This window comes from Panthera leo, chromosome E1 (assembly GCF_018350215.1).
Source record: "Panthera leo isolate Ple1 chromosome E1, P.leo_Ple1_pat1.1, whole genome shotgun sequence".
Taxonomy (NCBI): domain Eukaryota; kingdom Metazoa; phylum Chordata; class Mammalia; order Carnivora; family Felidae; genus Panthera; species Panthera leo.
Genome location: NC_056692.1, coordinates 48,306,203 through 48,329,167, shown reverse-complemented (window position 1 = coordinate 48,329,167; position 22,965 = coordinate 48,306,203). Strand labels below are relative to the sequence as shown.

At 43.8% G+C, this 22,965-nt stretch overlaps 1 protein-coding gene across 3 annotated transcripts in view; it reads left to right on the top strand.

The window, feature by feature from the left end:
- PRKCA (protein kinase C alpha) overlaps positions 1-22,965 on the top strand; it is a 404,865-nt gene that overhangs the window by 79,597 nt on the left and 302,303 nt on the right. The window contains exon 1 of one of the 3 annotated variants that reach the window (XM_042917373.1): positions 18,223-18,310. The exons of the other annotated variants lie outside the window; for them this stretch is intronic. Within the exon in view, the coding sequence (XP_042773307.1) occupies positions 18,283-18,310 (28 nt within the window). The 5' untranslated portion in view covers positions 18,223-18,282. Of the gene's footprint in view, positions 1-18,222; positions 18,311-22,965 lie in introns of those variants that run through there. 3 annotated transcript variants of the gene reach the window in all.

Genomic DNA, 22,965 nt, shown 5'->3' with positions numbered 1-22,965 from the left:
AAACTTGTACTAGGTGGTGTCTTTTTTTTTTTTTTTTTTTTTTTTTTTTTTTTTTTTTTTAAACCTACAGTGTATGTGCCCTTCTCCCCCAGTTCAACCCATGCCAGATTGATAACTTCAAGGAAATTGTTGGATAAGCATGTCCTTGTGATGCAAAAAAATTGTTTTTGTGATGCAAAATTTTTAAATAAGGAAGAAAAGATAATGGACTCTCCTTCTGTTTTTCTTCTTAGCCTGTCTTTTGGAGCCCTTGTCCTTGACTGATAAGGAGCAAATGTCTTTCTGAGGCATAATTGAGGGATGTTGGGTACAGGGGTCACAGATGGTTTTTGACTGCTTTTTTCTTAGAGCTCTGTTCATGAGTGTTAGGACTTGATAACTCATGGTACTGAGTTATGACTTGAGTATGTCAAGCTACTCCAGAGCTTTGTGGTAACGTTAGCATGTGTAATCACTAATAGGTCATAGAATATGACCCACTTGAGGTATTTAGTACTGTTACTCATAATGAAGTGTTGATGGCTGCGTCCTGAAGATACCACTATGTTCTGACTCCTGTGTTTTGCCTCATTTTTCATGGCCTCTGCAGACTAGGGCTTTGTGACGTTGTCTAAACTCCAAAGGAAAGGATGATAGCTATTGTATTTCCTTCCCCAAGGGAGCTGAGGTCTACTATGGCTGACTTTTTTTTTTTTCCAGTTACTGTGTACTAGGCCCTGAACCTCAACACACTTGATTTCATATGGTTAATCCTGACAGCATTTATGGCAAGTACTAATATCTCTATTTTATTGACAAATTTGAAGCTCAGGTGACTTCCTTGGAATCACACAGCTAGAAATGAGCAGAGCTGGGGATTGGCCCCACAGCCCAAGTACAGAGTCCAGGCTCAGTGTCCCTGATGGGTGGGAGGAAATGAAGATTAAAACCAGAGAAACACTCAAAACCATTGGGATTCCAGCTCCGACGTTCTTTCCATCTGCCGCACGCGGGTGTGATTTATGCCGACGGAGAGAAACTGAGGAGACAAAGTAGGTGATTGCACAGCAGTCTTGTAACCTAGTCACATTTTTCAAGTGAAGAGTGGCTTAGGGTGTCTTTGAGAGGTCTTAGTCCAGCATCAACTTTGATTTTTTTCCTAACTTGGAAGATTAAGTGGATAAAGAAATGAGGGGGTTGGAGTGAGGAAGGCATTGAGTGGATAGAAGGCAGGGGAAGTTCCGTGAGTAACTGTAGGAATCTTAGGGGACTAGAAGCTAGGAGGAGCATGGTCTAATCAGACAATTAGGTTTAATCCGACAATTAGGAAGCAAGACAGAGGAGGGAAAGCTACCCAATTTGGAGGATGTGTGTTAGTATTCAGGGTAATCAGGGAGAATCCTCAGCATATGTAATAATGAACGGGCCAGCAGATGGATGATGGGGAGAGGTGGGTGGCTTTACGCTACTCCTATGTTCTTTTAATGTGAAATCATAGCATAATTGCATCAACTCATTTAAAACAAGGTTATGCAATTAGGGTCCTGCTGTTGAAAGCTTCCAGAGATTTCCGTGTGCTAGGCGGAGTTATGTTTACTTTAAAAACCAAACTTGTGCTCTCTTTTCACAGACTTAATTTTATTTAATGCTCAATTTTTGGTGCTTACTGGTTGTGCAGTTTCTCAGAGCTAGTTTGGAGCTAGATTCAGAGCTAGTTTAGAGATGAAATACATGAACAGTTTGGCTGTGGAAAGCCCAGAGGAATGAAACTGTGGGCATGGGGAATCCCTTGTTGGAGAGCGTTTTCATGTGGTCCTAAGCAATTTTCTTTTAGAAGAAAATCAGTTCATTACAAACCAGAACAAAATTTAAGTCTCTAAATTTTTACCTTTCCCTTTGAAGTTGTCAAAACTTTAATGTTGCTCTTTATTGTGGTAAAAACATAGAGCCTAAAAGTTACCATCTTAACCCTTAAGCATACAGTTCGGTGGCATTAAGGATGTCACTGTTACAAGACCGATCTCCAGAACTTTTTATCGATCTTGAAAAAGACTCTGTACTCCATTAACTCCATTCCTGTCCCCACTGCTCCTCGAAATCACCAGTCCCCTTGGTTTCTACGAAACTACTACGGACACCTCGAGTAGAGTCACACAGTATTTGTCCATTAGTTGCCCACTTGTGTGACTTAACGGGATGTCCTCAAGGTGTATCCAATTTGTCAGATGTAGCAGAATTTCCTTTCTAAGGTTGAATGATCTATTGTACGTGTCCACCATATTTGGCTTATCCGTTCATCCATGGCTGGAGAATTGGGTTGCTTCTGTGAACATAGGTGTGTAAATCCCACTTGGAGGTGCTTTGATCTCGTTCAGATATATACCCACATGTGGGACTGTTTGATCATATGGGAGCTCTATAGTTAGATTATTGAGGAATCTTGGTAGTGTTTTCCACAGCAGCTGCACCGTTGTACCATCTTACTGTGCATGAGAGTTAGAATTTCTCTCCATTCTCACCAACCCTTGGTTTTTTTTTTTTTTTAATGGTAACTGTCCTGATGGCAAAGAGATCTAGTACCTCAAATGTTTCCTCATAAACAAATATTAAAGCACTATGATTTGAGATGTATCTGTTGGCTGCTACGTTACCTAAAGAGAATGTTTAAAACACATGTATATAGGAGTACTGGTTGCCCAAGAATATTCCAGGCAGTGTTCCACTTGAAGTGTTTGAATGGAGTTCTACTTTATTGCGTTCAGTTCTGTCAATAGGGAGTCTACAGTGTGCTGGTTGAGAACACAAGGCTTCTTACAGGTAAAGCCAGAGTTGAACCTTTGAAAGTGAGTAGAGGTTCACCTGCTAACTTAGGGATGTGAGTGGAGTCCCTGCGGTCAGACCCATTGAGGAAAAGGAAGGCCTGTTGAGGAAAACTCCGGGCAGTATGATGCTGTGTGGACATGCTATTCAAGGAAGGTGAGGTCCCAGAAGTTGGCCTGATGCATGTCCCAGAGCTTGGGTTTTAACCTATTGAAGGAGGGAAGGCAGTACAACATGGAGTGATGTCAGCACATCACTCTGACAGTGTGGTGGTGCATCGAGATGAGGTAATTGGTTTTGTCTAATTTCAGGTGAGATCAGAGATGACCAAGGGCAGCAGTAGTAGGGGACAAGGAAGGGGGGAAAGTGTCAGAATAACTAGAAAAATCAGCCATTTGCTATAAACTTGAATACAGGTCCCAAATTTCTGATAGGGATTCCATGATCTGAGAATGAGAGCAGGATACTGGGGCACATGCAATTCCATTTTGGACATGTCGAGGTTGGTGCATCTGCTCTAAGACCTGCAAATGGCGAGGATGTCCAACTGGCCTTGGGTTGAAGTCCAACTTGCCAGAGAGTTCAGAGATAAAGATGTACTCTTGGGATTCATTAGACTGGTTAAAACCATGACTCTAGATTTATTTTGGGTAGCCCCAAAATAGGGTGTGGGGCAGAAAAAAAGGCCTCTGACTAAGTGTGATGTTGACGGATCTGGAGAATGGGCTGTGAGAGTTGGGGGTGGACCAAGAGGGAGTTGGGTCACAGGCTAAGAACATAGGAGTGTTCTCAGACTCACCTGCTGAAGCATGTGGACCTTTGCCCAAGCCATTTCTGTAACTCTGTGGCTGTGGGAAGCTAACCTTAGCAAAATGTTCAACGAGGAGGTAAAGAGCTTGAATGTAAAATGCTTTTTCAAGAAGCTCCGGTGGGTCAAAGGAAGTTTTTATTTACAAAGGGTGGGAGAGATTGGAGCATCTTCTCATGGAAGAGAAGAGATCAGTTACCATTAAAGGAGCTTGTGTTCTGTAGGGCTTGCTGTGTACAGTGGATTCAACATCTGTGCGTGGACAGATGCAGGGGTGAAGATTGTGCCTGGGTCACTGATGAACTGAGGCACAAGACTAAGTGGCTGTGGGTGACATTGGCTAAGAGCCCTCCCCCCCCCCCAACTTGTGTGGATCTCTTACCTACAGCACTAAAGATGTCTCCTGGTTTTGAGGGACAAATTGAAGATTTATGGTGAAGAATGAATAGTTAAAATAGAACTGGTTTCTAAAAGACCCTGGAAAGGGGGAGCTGAAATCGTGGTGAAATTAGTTTTTTTTTTCTTTAATAGGAGTAAGACATTTAGGGGAAATTAATGAAATGAGATAGAGAAAAACTAAAATATTGATGGACTTGGTATTAAAGATGTTTGAAGGATAATTTTTTTGTGAGGAGTTCAGGACTTTATTTTTCATCCATGTTGTCACAGGGTCCTTCAGCGTGAATCCCCCTTTTCGGCCTCTCCTGGTATGTCTTCTGCAGGAACAGTGGTTTGGATTTCACCTGCACATGGTGACCCTTTGCTTCATATTTATGGACAGATTCATTACTCAGGATTCGAGTTGCTATTAAGTGCACGGCACTCTATTTTAACAGGGTTGTATCAAGAACCTACTGGGGTTTTCTTAGGCTACAATAGCATGCATTCCTTCATCAGTGACTTCTGAGCAATTACTGGGGCATATTGAAATCATTGCAACATATTTCCATATCAAGAAGCTTATTGTCTCCCCCCCCCCCCCCCCCCAAACTTCTCCACATTCCAGTCTAGCCTAAGGAGGAGATGTTATCCCTGACCCTTATTTGGTGGTGAAGATAAGGAAATGCCCACATCAGAGGACTGACTACTTCATAGGCCCCTGCCCGGCTCAATGCAGTGCTTCAGTAATGGGAGGATTCTGAATCTCCTATTGAATTTTAGCTCCAAGTAAGATGCTAGCATTATTTATGAATTTACCCTGTGAGCTATAATTCAAATCCTTAGCCATTCAAATGGAAAAGTGAGTCGCTAGGAGTAGTGTTTTACTTGGAACCCATTAAAGCAATTTAAGTGAAAGTTTTCCAGGTATAAATACCCAGTTCTCTGCGGGAGGGCGAGATGTAGAAATATCTTTATGAACGCTCTCGGTGAGCGAGGGAGAGTGCATGGATAGTCTTTCAGAGAACTCAGCAGCTGTAAATCCATTTATGAGTAATTCAAGTAATAGAGCTTTGCAGCTTAATGCTAGTTTTTAATAATGTTGTTAAAAGAAACGAGAGGTTTAAATGTAATGCATGGAGAAATGGGGCCATTACAAATTTGAAGAAGTGTTGTCAGTGGATCCAGTAGATTCTTTCATCATTTTGTGTATATTGAGGTTGTTGAGTTTAAGTTACTCAAATGGAAATTCTCTTCCAGAGAAGAGTCCTTTTATGGTTTAAGGACTGCTGTGGTTTTCCCAGAGCCTCACTTATCTCCTCATCCTGGACAAATACATTTGTTCAAACGTCGACCAGCTGTTCGTTTTATATCTTAGGAAGCAAGACTGTAGGCAAGCACCGAATTTGTGATTCAGGCTCAATTCTTACCCTTACCTCCCATTTCTGTTCCATGCGGTCACGTGCTGGGTGCCTGGAAGGAAAGTAATGGATAGTAATTTACTCCATCACCATGTCCAGCATAGGACATTGCACTGAGAGATGCCCAGAATATATTTGTTGGTAGTTCTCATGAAGTAACCTTGGCAAGGAACTATTTCTTATTCTTGACTCCTTCATGGAGGGGGAAAAAAAAGCAAAAAAAAAACCAAAAAACCCCAAAACAAAAATGGAAAAAACCCTTGCATATGCTGAATATGCAATAGTCTCAGTTATCTGTGTCTTAGGTGCTTGTCACTGATTTATTTTGGGCAGGTGACTGCTAACAAGCCCTATAGGAGGTTAGCTGTAAGTTTTTCTCCACTAATATTCCAGAACTGAAATCTATTGGTCTTAACACTACCCCAATGCTACACCTGCTAGAAAGCCCTTCTTGATGTAACAAACCCATCTTCCTGGAATTTCAGCCCATCTGTTTCTCTATCAGGAGGAAAGGTGGAGGACAATGATGGCCCATAGAAGGCGCACTTCCTTCTCTGGTTTTGCCACTCGCTGCTGATTTTCCTGAAATGGCCCATAGACACAGGAACGAGCTCTGGGTAGTGGTTTCTGTGGATTTACGCACGGACCGTCCATGCCTCCTGGGATGCTTTCTGGATCAGATCCAGCTGTCACTTCCCATAGAAAACGTCTATGTACGTTTAATGCCCCCACCAGATCTTTCGGCAGCAGTGTTCGATTAGTGCACACTCATTAATAACGGGAGGGTGGGGGACCAACCTTCTGTGTAATTGCTGTTTGAAGTTCATGGTTAGAGTACACCTCTAAAGACTTAGTTGGCTTTAAAATGTGAATTTAGAAGTTCATGGTAGGCAAAGCATATTTCTGAGGGTTTGTAATCTGTAATTCACCCCCTGTATCTCTGCGTGTAAAACTAACCCTTTCCGACAGCTACTATTGCCTGAATGGGAAGAAGTTGAAAGTTCTTGGCCGATGGCTGTCTGTACTCTCTATTAGCAAAAGTTTTTGTTTTTGTTTTTGTTTTTTTTTTTTTTTTTTACTTGAAAAACTCCAGCATTTTGGTAGATTATGCTCTGCTGGGCTCTGCCAGGTTTTCTGTTGTTGTGTTCATATTAGTGGGTTTCAGGGGCTTCCTGTGGTATGGAGGAAGAACGGGGTACATTATTTTTGCCTCTTTGTGTGCAAGCACACGCGCGCGCACACACACACAGGCTTCCTTCTTTCCCACCAGCTGCCAGATTTGAATAGCTGTCCCGGTTTGCTCTGTCCTATACATTGAATTAGTGGGCTGAGTTGAGCTGAGAGCAGCCCATTAGAGTGATGGCCAGTTGCCAAACACACCCAAAAAACTTGCTTAAAGATGTCTGAGGAAACGGTTAACAGAGAACATGCCTCTGGGTGTCAGCGCCTTTGAATTCTTTCTTGTTTTCGCTTAAGGTCTCCCACTAAGGCAGCTTTGAATTAACAGTGTGATTTCTTTATGGGTTTAGTCTCTTTACCAGGGTAACTTGTTCTTTTAAAAAAAAAAAAAAATTCACTGGATACTCAGATAATGTATTTTATACAGATCTCCCCATTGTACAGATGCTGATAAACCTCCATGAACAAAAGACTGTTCTGGGTCACCCAAGGGTGTGATTGGAATCAAAATAAAACCGGTTCCCAGTGGCAACTTACCACTTTCTCCATCATGCCTGGAAAGCATGTAGCTTTTCTTGCCACGAGTCTGAGGTAGGGCAGAAAATGCTTCATAAAGCATTGTAGAGCTTGGCTGCGTTTTTCAATGTCCCAGAGAAGATGTTGGTGGATAGGAATCTGTTGTACTGAAGTTAGGGATCTTGGTAGTTTAAAAAAAAAAAAAAAAAAAAGGCATTTGATCATTTGGACTGATTTCTGTAGTTGGATTCTGCTGCCGAGGAGGTCAAGATGAACACCATCTGCCTTCATTGTTACCTGCTCTTTTCCCATCCCCCTACCCTCACTGCTGTGGGGGTCGTGAACTCACTGCTGGGTTTTGCCGCGCCTGCAGAAAGCACTCGTGCCTGCTTCTAAGGGACTAAATTCTTGGCAACCTCCTTATCTGTAGAGGACTTTATTTCTAGGAAATCTAATTTCAGGAAAATGATTGCATTTCTGAAACTCTTATGTGATAGTCTCCCTTGCTTTGAAAATGAAAGCCTGGGTATTAATATTTTTTCCCTGTTGTGTAGACTCTTTGAAATTAATTTTGTATTTGTCCACTGGGCATCCTGTTGAAGTAGGAGTTAAATTTGAATTGTGACTTTCATGTTTCTGTCTTAAATTGATCCATTTATTTCAACCCAAATGTGTCCCAGAACTTGTTATAGTTTGCATATAAACATTCAAAATCTGTGTGATGCTGCTAATCTGAAGAATGTTTTGCATTTCTTGTTAAAAAAACAAAAAACAAAAACCCCTCTTCTTCCTTTACACTTAAATTAGCACATTACCAAAAGTGCTGCATTTTATGGTACATGAACAGAATTTTACTTTATCCTAACTTGTCGAGGATTGACATTCATTCTTAAACATGGCAAGCAGCATTTGAGGTCTGTCTTGAACAAGGTTGTGTTTTTCTTAGAAATAGTGGATAAGCAGTTCAAAAATCAGTCTTTTAAAAACGGAAATTCATCATTTAGAAATGGGCTGGGTGAGGTTTTGAGCATTTATGTGATTTGTTGTTAGAACCACCCATGACTTGAAGGTTATGCTCAGTGATATATTATAAAAATTGGCATTGACGTTAATTCACTGTCTCTACCCCTTTTGGGTAGATGGATGATATACACTGTAAGGAGGATTTACTGGAAAACATGCTGTAATCAAAATAGACTGTCAAAGGCAGCTACAGGTCTGTGACATGTCATTTGCAGATAAACTGAAATTATGCAAAAGGGAAAATATTTGGAAGGAAAATAATTCTCAATCTCAATATTCAGTGTTTAGAAAGACCTAGCTATGAGATGGTGTTGACTATATTTCATTGGTAGTTAATTAGTATCTTTGTAATGGTAGGATTTATTCAAATCCCTGCATATTAGGGCAGCATTTTAGTCTGAAGGTTGTCAAACATCTTCGTATTACACTTAGAGCTTTGGAAACTAATTAGTAAAAAATGAGAGGAGACATTAAATCTGTGTCAACTACTAATTTGTATCAAGGCTGCAACATCCAGCTTGGGTGTGAAAAGTGCTGTATGCATGTTTGAGGGTGCCTGCCCAAGTGGGAGTGTGCAGACCCATAACTTGTTATCTAACTTTTTTTAAATCTACTTGGTTTAAAAAAAAAAAAAAACTGGTTGTAGTTTTACTCCCTCCAATGTCAGCGTAAATACCCATTTTTACCTTCAGCAATTAGGGTGGGGAAGGGGGAGGTCAAATACCAACCAGTGCACTTGCTGTGTGTTACTTCCTTGTGATATGTGGGAAGTCGAGCACTTCTGGTACAGTATTTGGCAGTTATCAGAAAACTCTAATTTTTTTGGAAGTGTTTGGTTGCTGCTTATAAGTGACGGCTGGAGGAATTTTGGAAAATCTTGAGGTCTGCCCTTGAAATATGGGACACTTGGGGTGCCTGGGTGGCTCAGTCAGTTGAGTGTCGAATTTCGGCTCAGGTCGTGATCTCCTGGTCTGTGGGTTTGAGCCGTGTGTTGGGCTCCGTGCTGACAGCTCAGAGCCTGCAGCCTGCTTTGGATTGTTTCTCCCTCCCCTGCTCATGCTCTGTGGCTCTCAAAATAATAAACATTTAAAAAAATATATGGCACACTAATGACGTAAGGAACAGGTTGTGTGGGGCAGAGGTAGGGGGGAAGGTTCCGTTTTCCTTTCTCCTTTGCTTCACTTGTTGAAAATCTCGGTTGTTCCCACTAGGTCTTGGGGTGGGGTGGGCCTACCAGGTAGGCTTGTGTTGTCTGTGTCGTATGCAAGGCAGGTGACACCCTCATTGTCTTGGTATCCTGTGTGCAGTGTCCATTCTAATAATGAATTATAACTTGTGACAAACATTATTCCTGTTTCTGGGAAAGGAAAAACCTGGGAAGGTGGATGCTGTTGCTTTAGTGAGTACCCAGAAGCCCTGTACCATATGTCCTTTACTCTTGGATGTAGTGGGACTATTAGAAATGATCGGCATCTCTGAAATGTACACATTTCAGAATAACTTTGTATTGAGAGAGGTTTGTGCTCTCCAGTCCCTATGAAGTAGAGGAGACCACAATTTCTTAGTATGTGGAGAGTCCCAGCCAGAAAACCAGACTTGGTTGGTAGATCCTACTGGTCTACCACTGCCCACTGCGTTCATGTATTCACCTGTTCACTCCTTCAGCCAACGAGGACTAGCTAGATGCCTGCCTGCGTGCCTCTTGGCGTGTCAGGCTGGAGGGAATGTGACACCTGGTTGTGGTCTCCCCAGTCCCTTTCTCAGAAGTCTGTGGTGTACACGTTAATGGGCTTCTGCTTTGGAAGGCTCTTTAATTGTGCAGGAGTTATCACGATGGAATTTTTCATGCCTGAAGATCATACATCTTTCCACTTGGGGATGTTTTTTCTTTACAGAAGCAGTGTCTTGTAGATCACACACATTAGAAGCATTCCCAAAAGACCTCCCAGTATAGTTTAACAACCCTGAGTGAATTCGTTGGTGGTTCAGAAGTGGCTAGTCTGTTCCCCTATCACTGAAAACAGTACTTTGGTTACTCATATTCTTGGTTTGAAGGACAGTTTACAGCTGCTAAAATTGCTAAGGAAATACCCTAATACAAGAGAGTGGCCTCTTGGCCTTTTAAAAAATTGACACATTGTTGTTCTTGGTTTCTGAGAGCAATTGTATACATTTCATTCCAATTCACTGACCTTCTTAAGTGGTTGAACTCTTGAACTTGACCAGTGAAGGACTTCCTCAGATGTGTGCTCTATACTCAACTACGGTTTGTTCTGGCTTTTCCTTAGAGGGGATCCCACTGCCCCCTAAGCCAAAGTGAGCAGATCTGTGTGTAGAATTAGAATTTTCCGTGTTTGAGAATCCTTAAAGAACAGGGTGTGGTCTTTTTAGACATGCTTAAGTGTTTAAAGATTCCTCATGTACTTACCGTAAAAATGTGCGTAACTATCCTGGATGCCCTGGAGTTTTCCTTATGTCTGGTCCTGTGGTCCTCAAAGCCTGTCTGTGGACCCCTGGGTCTTCAAAGTCTGCAAGGTCTTGAAAGCCAAATTTATTTTCACAACGCTAAGATTTTTTTTTTTTTTTTGGTGTTTACACTGTTGACCTCAGCCTGAGTTGAGGCAGCGTCTTGCTGGGCTGACTGTTGTCCTAATCAACCCCACCATACACTTATCATGATGAAAAGATGCCAGTGTCACTTGAGAATGTCTTGGAAGCAGTGGAATGATTTTATTAAACCTTGACTCTTGAGTTTACATGTTTGATATTCTATGTGACAAAACGTGAAAAACGTTTAAAATGCCTTTTCATACTGAAGCATGGTGGTTTTAAGAAAGCCGTGTGTGGGGCGCCTGGCTGGCTCTGTGCATAGAGCATTCGGCTCTGATCTCCGGGGGGTGAGTTCAAGCCCCACGTTGGGCATAGGGCATACTTAAAGACAAAAATGGCAAAAAACCTTTTTTTGGTTTTTTTTTTAAGTCAGCTAAACTAGCTGCTTTTCTCATGGAACAAACACCACTTGTACTGGAAAGTGACAGATAAATCAAGGAAAGGGTCATTCAGACTTGGGCATTTGTCAGACATTTTCTTTAAAATGAAGTTGGTGGGGCACCTGGGTGGACCAGTTGGTTAAGAATCTGACTTTCTTGTGCTTTGTGGGTTTGAGCCCCTGATAGGGCTCTGGGATGACAGTGCTCAGCCTGGAGCCTGCTTCGGATTCTCTGTCTCTCTCTGCCTCACTTGGACTTGTTCACGCTCGCGTGTGTGCATGCTCTCTCTCAAATGAACATTAGACGTACCTGGGTGGCTCAGTTAAGTGTCCCACTTCGGCTCAGATCATGATCTCAAAACTTGTGGGTTCGAGCCCCGTGTCGGGCTCTGTGCTGACAACCTGGAGCCTGCAGCCTGCTTTGGATTTTGTTCCCTGCTCCCCCGCCCCCCCCTCCCCCCCAACCCTGTGTCTGCCCCTCTGTTCATGCTCTCAAAAATTAAACATTTTTTTAAAAACAAACATTGAAACAATAAAATGAAGTTAGCAATCGCTTGAAGGAAAATCATGGCTAGTATTTGTGCCAAGTGCAGAAAGGAGAAATGTTGCCCTAGGGAAATCGGGGAGCTCTGCATTGGGGCCCCAACAGCTCCATACGATTCTCCAGGGAGCTGGGCCCTGTTTGGTCTGCTCTCTGGTATCCTTGTAAATTCACCACTAGCTCTTGAGTAGCAAGGTTAGATGTGTTTTTGTGTTTGGGTCAATAACTTCATGAAAATATACCACCACCTTTTCCCCTGCTTCTACACGTGCACAGACCAGGGATGTTTCTACATTTCTCAAGTAACAGGACCAGCATGGCAGGGGTTCTAGTCTTCGAGACCTTTGCTACCGGTTCTGCTTGGTTTCTATTTATGGGTGACATCGTGACTAAAGCAGATGTTACAGTTCAGCACCAGGCATTGTAGTAAAGGAAATAGAAAATGTAGCAGACTGGCTTAATCCATTTTGACATCCCATATGAAGCTGCTGAAAATTGGAAAAATGGCAGGGTGCAAAGGTCTAGAAACAGACCACAAAGGAAATATGTTGACATAGAGTCAAGAAAAAAGACTGGAAGGAAACATACCAACAGGATAACATTTATCTTCAGGTGGGCTGGCCTAATTTTTTTCCCCCATATTTTGACCTTTTCCAAATTTTCTAAAATGACCTTGGATTACTTTTCTAATAAGTAAACTTTTTAAGACCAGTCTGTTTCATCGAGAAGTCCATATAATGCCTGCTGACTTTAAGTTCAGCAGTATTCTGTATTTAACCATGATAAGGAGAAACCTTGTCATTGAATTTAAATTTTGCTGTTATTTTAAAAATAGCAAGGTAGGAAAGAGTCACCTATGGACTTTTTTCCCCTCAAAGAACAGCGTATCAAACTAGCTCCAGATTGATCGTGAGTTAGGTTGTACTGGGAGAATGCCCTTTGTAACTTTCCTAGTGATCTGTAAGGGATTGGAAGCTTGCTGTGAGGTAAGAGTTTACCTACACTTGCTTAGCTGTAAATTACTAACTTCTGGCCCAAAGGTAATCCTGAATGTCCTAAGCTGTTTATTCAGGAATACCTTTGTCAGAGGCTGGAGGCTTTAAAAACAAACTTCCAGATTCCTTAAGAACATTGTTAGAGCATTTTTTCTTTGTTGCCACAAAGATCCAAAATTTTCTTAAACTAGAGAAAAAAATTATCCTCGAAGAAAACAGAATGGTAAGCTTTCTGACTCCGCCTTCCCTCTAAGTGCCCTGGGGTCAGGTGGTTTCTGGGCAGGGTGAGTGATGGTACTTGGCCTGGTTACAGTAAATGACAAGCTCCCTGCATTCTCAGATTGCCTGTGGTCCCCTGTCCTAGGTGGGTCCTTGGGAATTCTAGATACACACCTGGCACACAGTGAGCATTCCCTAAATGTTGGTGGAATGAACGAATGGGCGATGAGATCCCTCCCTCATTGTGGATTTTTCTTAATCCTCTGTAAATATCTTCAAAGTCTCCTCTCAGTAAAGAGCCTGTACTGTTAATTGCTCTTACTGAAGTGGGTGGCTGAGACTGGACCACTTCCCGGTCACGACCACACAGGCAGCTTGGTCCTGGACCCCTGTCCTGATAGCTGAAGGTGGACATGAAGGAAAGGGGCGGGGCGTGGGCTGGGCAGAAAGTGGGGCAGAATGGCATTAGAGAAACTGAGCAACCCTCCTGGTTCCTGATGCATTCGGAAGGGGGGGCAAAGGAGAAAGCAACGGGACAAGTGACTAGAAGGGAGGGCAGCTGGGGGAGTGTGGACAGTGGTGGCATGGTCTGATGTGCAGAACCACATAGGCCAGTCCTTCACCCCTGTCCCGAGTGGCCTGCCCGGTCGTCTTTGAGCCTGTTTTGAGGACTGACAGTAATTCTAACAGCAGCCCATGAATGCTTATCATGGGCCAGGCATGTTCTAGACGAATTCATTCAGTGCACCCAACAATCTCGAGTAGGTACTTTTTACAGATGAGGAAGCACTTGACAGAGTTAAACCACACTCCTGGAAATGGAAGGTGCTGGGATTTGATCCCTAGCAGACCCCTTGAGCTCCGTCAACTTCCTGCTTCCCTTCCTCTGGACAAGCTGTGTGGCTCCCAGGGACTGCCATTTTGGTTGCCACAGTCTTACTGTGATTTGATCGTCTCTGTCCACGTGTCACAGTGCACCTGAAGAGGTTCTGGAATTTTTTTTTTTTTTTTTTGGTGTGTGCGTGCATGTTTTACAAGGACAATGAAAAGATGACCTGAAAATCATTAAATCTGTGGACTAATTTATTGTAGTGTTGTATACAATTGCCAATACATAGCTGTGCCCAGTGTCACAGAATAATTTGGTTAGAGTGCAAGCTTCTAGTCTTCGCCTGGAGAGAACTGGCAGAATCTGTAGCCAGACACAGAATATCTATTTAAAAACAATTTTTTTTTTTTTTTTTACATTTATTCGTTTTTGAGAGAGCACAAGTGGGGGAGGGGCAGAGAGAGAGACAGAATCCGAACCAGGCTCCAGGCCCCGAGCTGTCAGTACAGAGCCGGACGCGGGGCTCGAACTCACAAACTGTGAGGTCATGACCTGAGCCCAAGTCGGACGCTTAACGGAGCCACCCAGGTGCCCCAGAAGAGCATTTATTTTTGCTTGGAGTATATTCTTGGGTGGTTTCTGTACAGCAGTTCCCTTTGTGGTGCATCTTTTACTAGGGTGTGCAGATTATTGTAGGCTATCCTCACAGAGACTTGACAGTCTCTACTCTGAGCTCAGGTTTGAAGTCTAGCAAATGCTCATCAAACAGACTTGCAGAGAACTCCAGCCCTCTTTCCTTAACGGCACATCGCCCAAGTTGAGGAGGCTCCCCCTGCTTGCAGCTTCACTGCAAGGTGACAGCTGCCTGTCTATTATCTAGGCATGAGTCTTGGTCTTTTGCTTGGCTGTGACTCAGGTATTGGGCAGTGAAAGGGCGGACTTGTACTGATGTATAATTTCTCTATGGAATTCCCTTCTAGAAATTGCTCCCTTGGTGGCAAAAAACCCAAAACAAAAAACCACCTAGAGCAGAGCCAAGGCTGTTCTTAACTCCCCAAGGGTGCAAGTGGCTGGGATTTTTCACTCTAATTTCCAACACCAGGAGTGTGTGCTATGTTGACCTGCACGGCAGTCCTAGATACTGCACCCTGGGTTTCCCAATCAGCTGTGTTTGAACGTGGTCCTTGTCCAGGATCATGCAGACAGCTCGGTGCACACTGCACTTCCAGTGAGCTCATTTTACTGTTTATTGAAGCGATCTTCTCCTGTTTGGAAGGAAGCACAGGAGTGGAGGAAGATAATGGCTTGTCAGAAATGGGGATGGCTTGCAGATTGATGTGGGTTGTGTTCTAAAGACATGAGTGGAAGCTGCCTACTTGTGAATGAGCCTTGTTTAGTGAAGTTTTGGAGACTAAAGTAGAAATCATGAGAGGTAATAGGGACAGTCCTCAAAGCCTGTGTCCGTCAGTGAACTTCATCTTCTAGCGATTGCCACCTTGTGCTCAGCACTTAGCTGTGGAGTCACATAGTGAACCAAACCGGAAGAATCTTACCCTATCTGGGGTCAGTTCCTAAATAATCGCATTGCTCTTAAAGAAGGTGAACGTTGGGGCACCTGGGTGGCTCAGTAGGTTGAGCATCTGACTTCAGCTCAGGTCATGATCTCACCGTTGGTGAGTTTGAGCTCTGTGTCAGGCTTTGTGCTGATAGCACGGGAGCCTGGAGCCTGCTTTTCAGGTTCGTTCTCTCCCCCTCTCTTTCTCTCCCCCCCCCCCCCCAATAAACACTAAAATTTTTTTTTTCTAACGTGAAGCATTGGTTTTGACTGCATTTTGGGAAAAGTAAGAACTAGTTAACAGGCATTTGGAGGAATTTTGATGGACTGTTTTGACACAAAGTCTTCATAACTTGAGGCCAGTTTTAGATCAAGAAGACGCTTCAGTAGATGGTCTCTCTTGGCCTGGAATTCAAAGATACTATGCCCTGTGTTCCTCTATCTTCTGGAGTTTCAAAGTCCTCTTTCCAGGGAGAAATTGACCTTGGGGGAGGGGCGGGACCCGAATTTTTGCTAGCTTATTGATAATGCATTAATTTTCTACCAAAATGGAAATATTCTTAGGTTCTGAAGGAGGACATGAATGTCTGGCCTGAAGTCGAGACATGATTACACAACGAATTTTGCAAGATCCAAACAAGCTTGTGTTACTACTATTCTGCTCTTAGTCCCCATGCAAATCACTTTGTCCTGCTTTTATTTAAGAGAAGTGAAACCTGAAAGGTGTTGGTTGAGTCATTTAGGAGGAAATAGAATAGTGGGCTTTGGGGGGAAATTTGTCAGATAAATTCATAGTCTATTCTAACAGAAGGGAGAGCTGCTTTGGGGCCAACTTCAGGTTTCATCTGTCTGCAAGGAAGGGACTGTCCCTTTTCTCCTTGACTGCTTTTTCTCTTCTATCAGTTAATATAAATGTGTCAAAACTTAACCAAAGTACTAAATGATGGGCCCCCTTCACCGAGAACAGAGGATGAATCCTCAATACATGGACAAAGTTGAATGCCATAAAGACAGGTGAGTTTCAAATTTTTAAATGACTCAAAGGCAGTGATGACTTTAATCAGCTTTGGGACTCTCTGCAAAAACCCTCAAGTTAGAGAAGCCTGTGCTGGAGGACAGACTTCTAGCCAGTTTTTTTTCCAATTTTTTTTTTAATGTTTATTTTTGAGAGAACATGAGCAGGGCAGGGCAGAGGGGGAGACCCACAGAGTCCGAAGCAGGCTCCAGGCTCTGAGCTGTCAGCACGGAGCCCGATGTGGGGCTCCAACCCATGAATCATGAGATCATGACCCGAGTCGAAGTCAAATTGCTCAAATGAAGAACATGAGACTCCATGTCAGATCACTTTTATGTATCCTGATATTGTATTCTTAAAAAAGGATTGGATTCTTTCTAGCAATCTTAAATTCTCAGCAAATACATGTAAGATTGTGCTCCTTCCTCATCTGATTATCAAAGTGGTACCCAAACACACTGTTAAATCTGTGGATCTCCTAGCAAAAGCACTAGAGCTGTCCGGTGGGATTTCATCTTCCTTCTCACACGGAGGTAATGGTGTCTGTCCAGAGAGCAGAGACGGTCCCCCCCCCCCCCCCCCCCCCCCAGATTTCTGCCTCATGCAACCATTGATGCCCCAGAGTAAATAGTTGGGCCTGCTGTGCGTATGATTCCTGTTTGGAAATATGTTAGTATCTGGAATATTGATAATTCAGAGAGATGAGTAGATCCTGCATGAAGTAGGAGTCCACTAATCTGGAATGAGAGGACTAAGAAAGATTTCTTCCAACGTCTTTAGAGAAGCATCACTTACAGATGATAATTGTTAAACTGCTTCAAGTCAGTCCCTCAGGGATACCACCTGCCAGTTCTGGTCACCACGTGTACTTTAACACAGGCTCTTTTGAGGCTTTTAACGCATCTCGGTTTTCTTCCTGGGTAATCGGCAGTAATAATTAGGGTTTACTTGAATGGCCTACCCCCAGTTGAGAAACACTCATATTAGGCAGTAAAAAATATTTAAAGCACACTTCTTGTTCCCGAATCTTACATGGATAGCTCTAATTAGACTGGGAGCACTTCTCTGGAGCTGAATGTGTTTAAGAATTCAATCTTCTAAGTGCTGGTGATGTCATTTTTTCAAGCAGTGGCTTGCTGTTCCGTTCTACCGTGAACCGTCTTCCAGCTGCAATGCACTTTAGTTAATAGAATCAAGTGCTTGTGTTCAAGTTTTTTAAGAGCATAAAAACCCTGTTTATTAAAACAATTCTCTTTGGCACTCGGTAGCATTCTGACGATGCTGTCTTCGCAGTAGTGAAGGGGAACTGTGGATTTCCTAAGGGGAGGCGGGGGAGAGAGGGAGGATCGTTCTCTCCTGTCATAGGTCTCTGGGGGAAGCATCACCTCTTAGTCGAGAGCTGTTTAAGCTTGCCCTGCCCTGCACACTTTTGAGTACCTTTCTGGCAAGGAAGCAGCAAGTATCCTGGACATCGGCCATGATTTTGTGCTTATGTAATACAAACTCTCATTCTTCTGGCAATTCACACGTTTCTGAAACGTTACTTGGAATAAGAATTAGTGACAAGTATTCTAAATCTAGAAAACTTACAGAAGATCCAGAAACAGAATTTGTTCCTATGTACAGCGCAAAGGCTTTAGCGGTCTGTCTCTGCTCTATGTGGAAGAGTCTAGTCAAATGCCCCTCACATGTGACTCAACAATGGCTGGTGGCCCCATTGCATGTAGGAAATGTGACTTGAACTGTTGTTGAGTTCATGTAACTGATGGCTTTGCTGAATCACTGACCACTGTGAGGTTCTTCCCTTTCCTGATGAATTCGGAGACGTGGTGTCCCTGGAGATGTCATGCGCGCCCCCCCCCCCCAGTCTGCATCCACATGCGTCTTCCATCAAAGCCGGAACCACTGAGTCGTCTTGCCGATATTCTACCCCCCAGGTTTGATGCACTCACCTGAGTGTGGTTTTTGTTTTCTCCGTCCTGCCCGCCCTGGTCGGGGCTCCCTGTCATGCTGTGATGAACATTGCTACTTGCTGCTTATGGGGTAAAGGAAGTTTGTCTACTTTCTATCAGCCTATTGTTACAGGCCTTTTTGTTTTTGCTGCCAAAGGTGTCTGTGATTGTATGGGGGCAGTTTCCCTGAAAAATCAGTTGAATATATATTCCTAGTACATTCTAGGGTGAGAAACGTCAGATTTCTGTAGCCTATTTACCTGATCCTGAAACTAAACAGTATTGCATAGAATGGGACTCAGGGGTTAAAAAGGGGTTTTGTATCCCCTTTCAAACCCAGTGATTCAAAGTAGGATATCTGTGCGGCGGCTGGCTGACTCTTGAATCCTTAGAGTTCTGAGTTCAAGCCCTGCATTGGGTGTAGAGCCTACTTAAAAAAAAAAACATTTTGTTGGCATGTAACTTAAGCTTTTGAAAGCTGTAAGGTATCTGCAGTGGGTTAATCCTAATTATGGGAAACAGGTCTGTAGGAGCAAGAATGGTCAAAGATTTTTGGGGGACGGGGTGGGTGGGTGTGATTCAAGAGGAGGAAGGGAGTGGTCTTCCAGGTCTGGTGTCCATGAAACCTGTCTTGACTCTGCAATATGGTCCTGGCTGCGTGGATGGGGACGAGGAAGCTCAGTGTAACTAAGTCTCTGTGCAGCAGTAAGTGACTGAGCAGAGGTGGGGGGGGGGGTCAAACCCAGATCTCCCAGGGCTGTGGCATCACTTTTTCTGTGCGTGCCAGCATTGGAAAGCATGAAGATGTGGTTACCTGGAGGAGGGGGGAGGACATCTCAGGCTGGGAAAGCAGTAAGAGGGCCGGTCTAGAAAGGAACATGAGCCAGAATGTGTGAGGACAGCGGGCGGGTGAGCCCTGCTGTAGAGGCTTGGTGTAGGGCTGGGCACAGAAAGTCCAGCAGAAGGTTGGGGCCAAGTGCAGGGTGAGCTCTTGCTCTTCAGCGGCTTACGGAGCCTTCATAGGCTTCTGAAGAGGGACACTAGGACAACTGCCGAGCAGTGTTCTGTCATAATAGACAAGATGGCGAGATTTCAGGTAGTATTTGTGCACCAGGTGTGAGTGGTTACAAAACTTGGGGGTGGGCTGCTTGGAGGAAGAAGGTTATTGTGGGCACTGCCTGTTCTCCACCCAATAGCATTTTGCTTCCTCGGTGTTGGCAGAGTCTGGATGTGGGCTGGTGGAGGCAGTCCAGCCCTTGCCCATGTGACTCTAGTACATCCTGATTGGTCTAAGCCCATCATGGGAACCCTGCTAAGGGTTGGGGTGTGATTCCTGCGAGTAAGACAGGTTGACCTCTTTTCTTGTTTTTGAGAGAGCACTAGCAGGGGGGAGGGGTAGAGAGAGAGGGAGACAGAATCTGAAGCAGGCTCCAGGCTCTGAGCTATCAGCACAGAGCCCGACGTGGGGCTCCCAACTCATGAACCGTGAGATCATGACCTGAACTGAAGTCAGACGCTCAACTGAGTAAGCCACACAGGTGCCCCAAGACTGGTTGGCTTCTGATAAAGGTTTCCTTACCCTAAGAAGGGACACAAGGAAGAAGCCACCTCTGCTTCCGCTGAATGTCATGTGCACATGAGTCTCCTGGAGTTGTGGCAGCCATCTTGTGACCATGAAGAGAGCTAGTTTTGTTAAATGGCAAAGCCAAAGACAGAAACAGGACCTTTGTACATGGTTGAGTGACTGAGTTAATCAGCCCTGGGATTTCTCTACCTCAAGTCTTCCTTGTTTTGTAAGATTAAATAATTGCTGTTTACAGCTACAGTTGTCAAACTATGGCCTATGGGCAATCCACCACTTGTGTTTTTTTTTGTGCTTTTTTTTAAGATAGAGTTTTGGGGTGCCTGGGTGGCTTATTTGGGTAAGTGTCCCACTTAGGCTCAGGCCACGATCTTATAGTCTGTGAGTTTGAGCTCTGTGTCAGGCTCTGTGCTGATAGTTTGGGGCCTGGAGCCTGGTTCAGATTCTGTCTGTCTGTCTGTCTGTCTGTCTGTCTCTCTCTCTCTCTCTCTCTCTCTCTGACCCTCCCCCACTCATTCTCTGTTTCTCTCTTAAGAATAAATAAACACTAAAAAGTTTCGTTGGAATGTGACAATGCCCATTTGTTCACGTATTGTCTCGCTGCTTTTGCGCTGTAACATCAGAGTTGGGTAGCTGTGGAAGAGAATACCTGGTTCACAAGCCTAAAATAGATGCTGTCTGGCCCTTCAGAAAAAGTGCTGACCCCTAGTTTAAGCCATCTTGAGTTAGGTTTTCTGTTTGCAGCCATAAAGATGTAGGCCTTGTTTTGTGTATATTAACTGGAGATTGTTGTGTAGTCAGGGGTTTTTTTGTAAGGAAATGTGTGGTCAGGACTGAAGGTAGGCATTTGGAATTCACATCGTAGAAACTAATTGGGGAAGAGTTTCTAAGAGCGGCTAGTCATTCAGGTCAAGTTCAGAGGGGTTGCAGTTTCAATATGGTAGTACAGAGCAGGAGCCAGATGCTTGAATGGATAGGAAGAAAAGGCCAAAAGGTAGATTAGTTTATTAAAAATTAAAATATCCAGGCATTTAAATTGGGGGAGGCAAGAACTATTTTGATGGTCTTAGACATGACAATGTTCAATCTGATTATCCCAGACAAGGGAAACGTTACTTGTATAGCCTCTGGTTCCTGCTCCTGTCCCTTGACCCTGTAGTACTGGGCAAAGAGCTAATGAATACCCTTAGTTTGACTGGTGACCCTTTACTTCTGTGGTCTTTCCTTAACCATGACTGAGACCTTCTTCCTACTGTCGTGGCCCAGCTCATTATTGGCTTTGACAGATCCCACCCTCTGGCTTCTGCCCCTGTGAGTCCGTTGGCAGTGATTTGCTGGAATGAGCAGGGGTAGAGACACCTGGTAGGTGTGATGGCAGGGATGTATGTTCAGAAGGCGAATCCATAGGCCATTGCATGAAGCGATCATTTTAGCAAAGGTTGTCTTCAGAATACTCAGGAACAGGTGAGATGAGATGTCAGGGAGACAACCCGAGCCAAGGATAATTTATTTGATCACCTTGGTGGGGGGAGCAGAAAAAGTTGGTATCGTATCAGCATTCAGGGGAAACTGCAGAAAACATTTCAAGAAGTTGAAAGGTATTACAGAAAAGTTGAGAACTTCGAAGTGCAAGGCTTCTATTAGCAGCAGGTGTTTAATTTGTTTTTTAAAGTTGGAGAGAGTGAGCATGCACATGCGAGCTGGAGAGAGAATCCCAAGCAGGCTCCATGCCTGCTTTAGAGCAGAGCCTGATGTGGGGCTTAGACATGAACTGTGAGATCACGACCTGAACTGAAACCAAGAGACACTTAACTGACCCACCCAGGTGCCCCATGGGTATTTAATAAGGCCAGGAGTTAGAGGGTCATTGAGGTGATGGTGAAGTCAGACTTCTGCTTAAACTTGCACCACCACCTAAAGACTTTGAGGAACCATTCACGCACATTGAATTGGTAGCTGAAAGTTTTCTATCAAATGGTTGTCGTCATTGTCTTTTTTTTTTTAAGTAGGCTTCATGCTCAGTGTGGGACCCCATGTGGGGCTTGAACCTCATGGCCCTGGGATGAAGACCTGAGCTGAGATCAAGAGTCAGATACTTCGCTAACCAAGCCACCCAGGTGCCCCTTTGTCTTTTTAAAAAATGTAGTTTGAAGGTCCTGGGGGAGGACAAAGAATGCCTTTCTGCTGCTGGGAGATTTGAGGGATTTCCCTGCCTCTTTGGCCAGGCCCAAACTCTGAGAAAGGACTATGCTGATTTTGGTCGGGTAACATTGGTGTAGTTCTGGGTATGTGGTACAGAAGTATTGAAAAAATGCTATAGTCCTGATTTTACAGGATGTCTGTTTTAAGATGCCCTGGTCCGTCTAACTCAAGTTGTAGAAACATTGTCCAAAATGAAAATCTGCAGCCTAGTTTTGATACTCTCTGGTTTCATGAACCTGATAAATGTGTGTGAATGTGTGCATTGGGTTTTGCCGTCTTTACATTTTTTTCATAATCTCTTTGGGATGTTTAATGTAGAAAACGGGTTTCCAGAAGCAGAACCTGCATTTTACATCCTTAGGGCTGTAGGAAATAAGGATGTTCTGTTTTACTAGGATTTGATTTGTGGCTTATCATTTAAGAACCAATTGGTAAGTAGTAACTGAGAGGTTGCATGTGTGTGGATTAGACTGGGCTGGGAGGAGATCTCAGGATGGCTGCCTCAGTCTGTTGGCTTCCAGATGAGGAAGGAGTGTCACCTTCCTCAACCGAGGACCAGCTGCTGGTTTTTATGGAAGGAAGCTATCATCTACCCTAGTGCCTTCTCTGCTCACTGGAACCAAGTATCTATCTCCCCTGCCTCCCTCACTCTCAGTCCCCCTCTCTCCATCACTTCCCCTCCCTCCAAAATGTAAGTGAAAGTAGAGAGGAGCCCATTGTCCTCCAAGTCTACACTGAATAGCCGAATTATTGTATCACAGATGGGGAAGAGTGATAGGCCTGTTGGTGGGTAGGTAGGATCTGGTTTTCTGCTTGCTTTAAGATCATTTCTTTTTAAGATCATTTCCTAAAGTGGAACTTGTAACAGATTTGTGGACTGTGAACATAATTAAGTACTTCTGTTTGTGGTCAGCATCTCTTCGGTCTGTATGATAGAATGTTGGTTGCATCCTTCAAGGACC